At 27.8% G+C, this 1,549-nt stretch overlaps 1 protein-coding gene across 1 annotated transcript in view; it reads left to right on the top strand.

Moving 5' to 3' along the window:
- Positions 1-1,251, top strand: part of LOC107616966 (umecyanin-like) — a 1,912-nt gene extending 661 nt beyond the window's left edge. Inside the window, exon 2 of the mRNA XM_016318821.2 lies at positions 712-1,251. Within this exon, the coding sequence (XP_016174307.1) occupies positions 712-1,019 (308 nt within the window). The 3' untranslated portion in view covers positions 1,020-1,251. The remainder of the gene's footprint in view (positions 1-711) is intronic.

Genomic DNA, 1,549 nt, shown 5'->3' with positions numbered 1-1,549 from the left:
ATTATCTTTCAAAAATCAATTTTAATAATCTATTTTAAAAAATAAATATTTATCAAATCAATCTTAAAAGTCGATCCTAAGCTAACTATGAGAGATTTTATAGAGAAAACATGTGGAGTTGGAGAGGATTTTGTTCTCCTCATCTCAATCCTTGCAAAGAAAAAATTTTCCTCATAGTGAGAATTTTATTCTGCCTATTATTTGGCGTTAAAATTTTGTTGAATTTATTTTATATAATAAATTTTAAATATTTATAATTTATTATTTTTTATATTTTTAAATTAAATATTTAATAAAAAACTAAGAAAATTTCTCTTATATCACCCAATACATTAATGAAAAGTTGAAAGCTAATTAAACTAGTCCAATCTTTTCTTCTTCAATTCCGCTACGTTATCAACAACATTTTTGTCAACTTCTTCCAACTCCTATTTATAACTGTGTTTAATGGAAATGTCTTTGTGAATGTCTTTGTGAATGTGTCTAATAAAAATGTATTTTTTATGGCTGTGTTTAATGGAAGTGTCTTTAACTCTTTATAAATATATTTTTTGGATGTATCTCTTTATATATGTGTTTAAAATATAATAATTAATTATTGTTAACAATAAATTGACAGATAATATGTTGGTACCTTATATTTTTCCTTTCTCCCTTCATCCTTAATTTAATTATTGTCTTCTATTAATTAATATCCGTATGGTTTTGTAGTGTTTGATTTCACTATGAACCAACATGATGTGGTTGAAGTGCCAAAAGATTCCTACGATATTTGCAGTCCAGAAAATGCAATCAACACAACAATGAATAGCCCTGCCAACTTCATCCTCAACAAGGAAGGTCAATTTTACTATATTTGCAGCTTTGGCACACATTGCATTCAAGGACAGAAGTTGTCCATTATTGTCCCTAGCTCCTCCTCTGGGGCTCCTTCTCCACAGCCGTCTCGGTCGCCGCCGGTGGTTACTACTGCTGCTACTTTCACTTTGATCTTCATCTTGGCATTTATGGGTTTTTAGGTATATATATCATGTAGCATGTTATAGAGTCAATTTTATGTGTTTGGGGAGTATGTATTATATGTGACCAAATAAATTAAACTATGATAGGTTTTGTAATTTTTGTGTTTTCATTTTTTGGGGTGGGGAGTTAGGGAGGTGTTTAAATTGTTTGATTGATGTATGGTTCATTTTGCATTCTATAATGTGTGTTGTAATCTTGAGGACTTATTTGATAGATTTAAAATCTAATTTCTTAGTAAAAATTGTTGAAGTTATAAAACATATATTTATATAAATACGAAAATGATACGATACGGAATAAGTAGATATACTAATTTTAATATTTTTTGTGATACATGGAGATATTAATATAAGGGATAAGTATTTTTTTCGTCTCCAAGGTCTGGGGTCAAAATCAAAATCGTTCCCGAACTTTTTTTTTATTAAAATCATCCTCAACGTTATAAAACGTTATAAAATCATCATTTTCTATTTTTTTAGACCAACTTACCCTTAAAAATTAAAAAAAAATTATTAAATTAAAATTC

The sequence above is a fragment of the Arachis ipaensis genome, chromosome B09, assembly GCF_000816755.2.
Source record: "Arachis ipaensis cultivar K30076 chromosome B09, Araip1.1, whole genome shotgun sequence".
Lineage (NCBI taxonomy): Eukaryota > Viridiplantae > Streptophyta > Magnoliopsida > Fabales > Fabaceae > Arachis > Arachis ipaensis.
The sequence above is the reverse complement of the archived record's forward strand: the minus strand, read 5'-3'. Positions and strand labels throughout refer to the sequence as shown.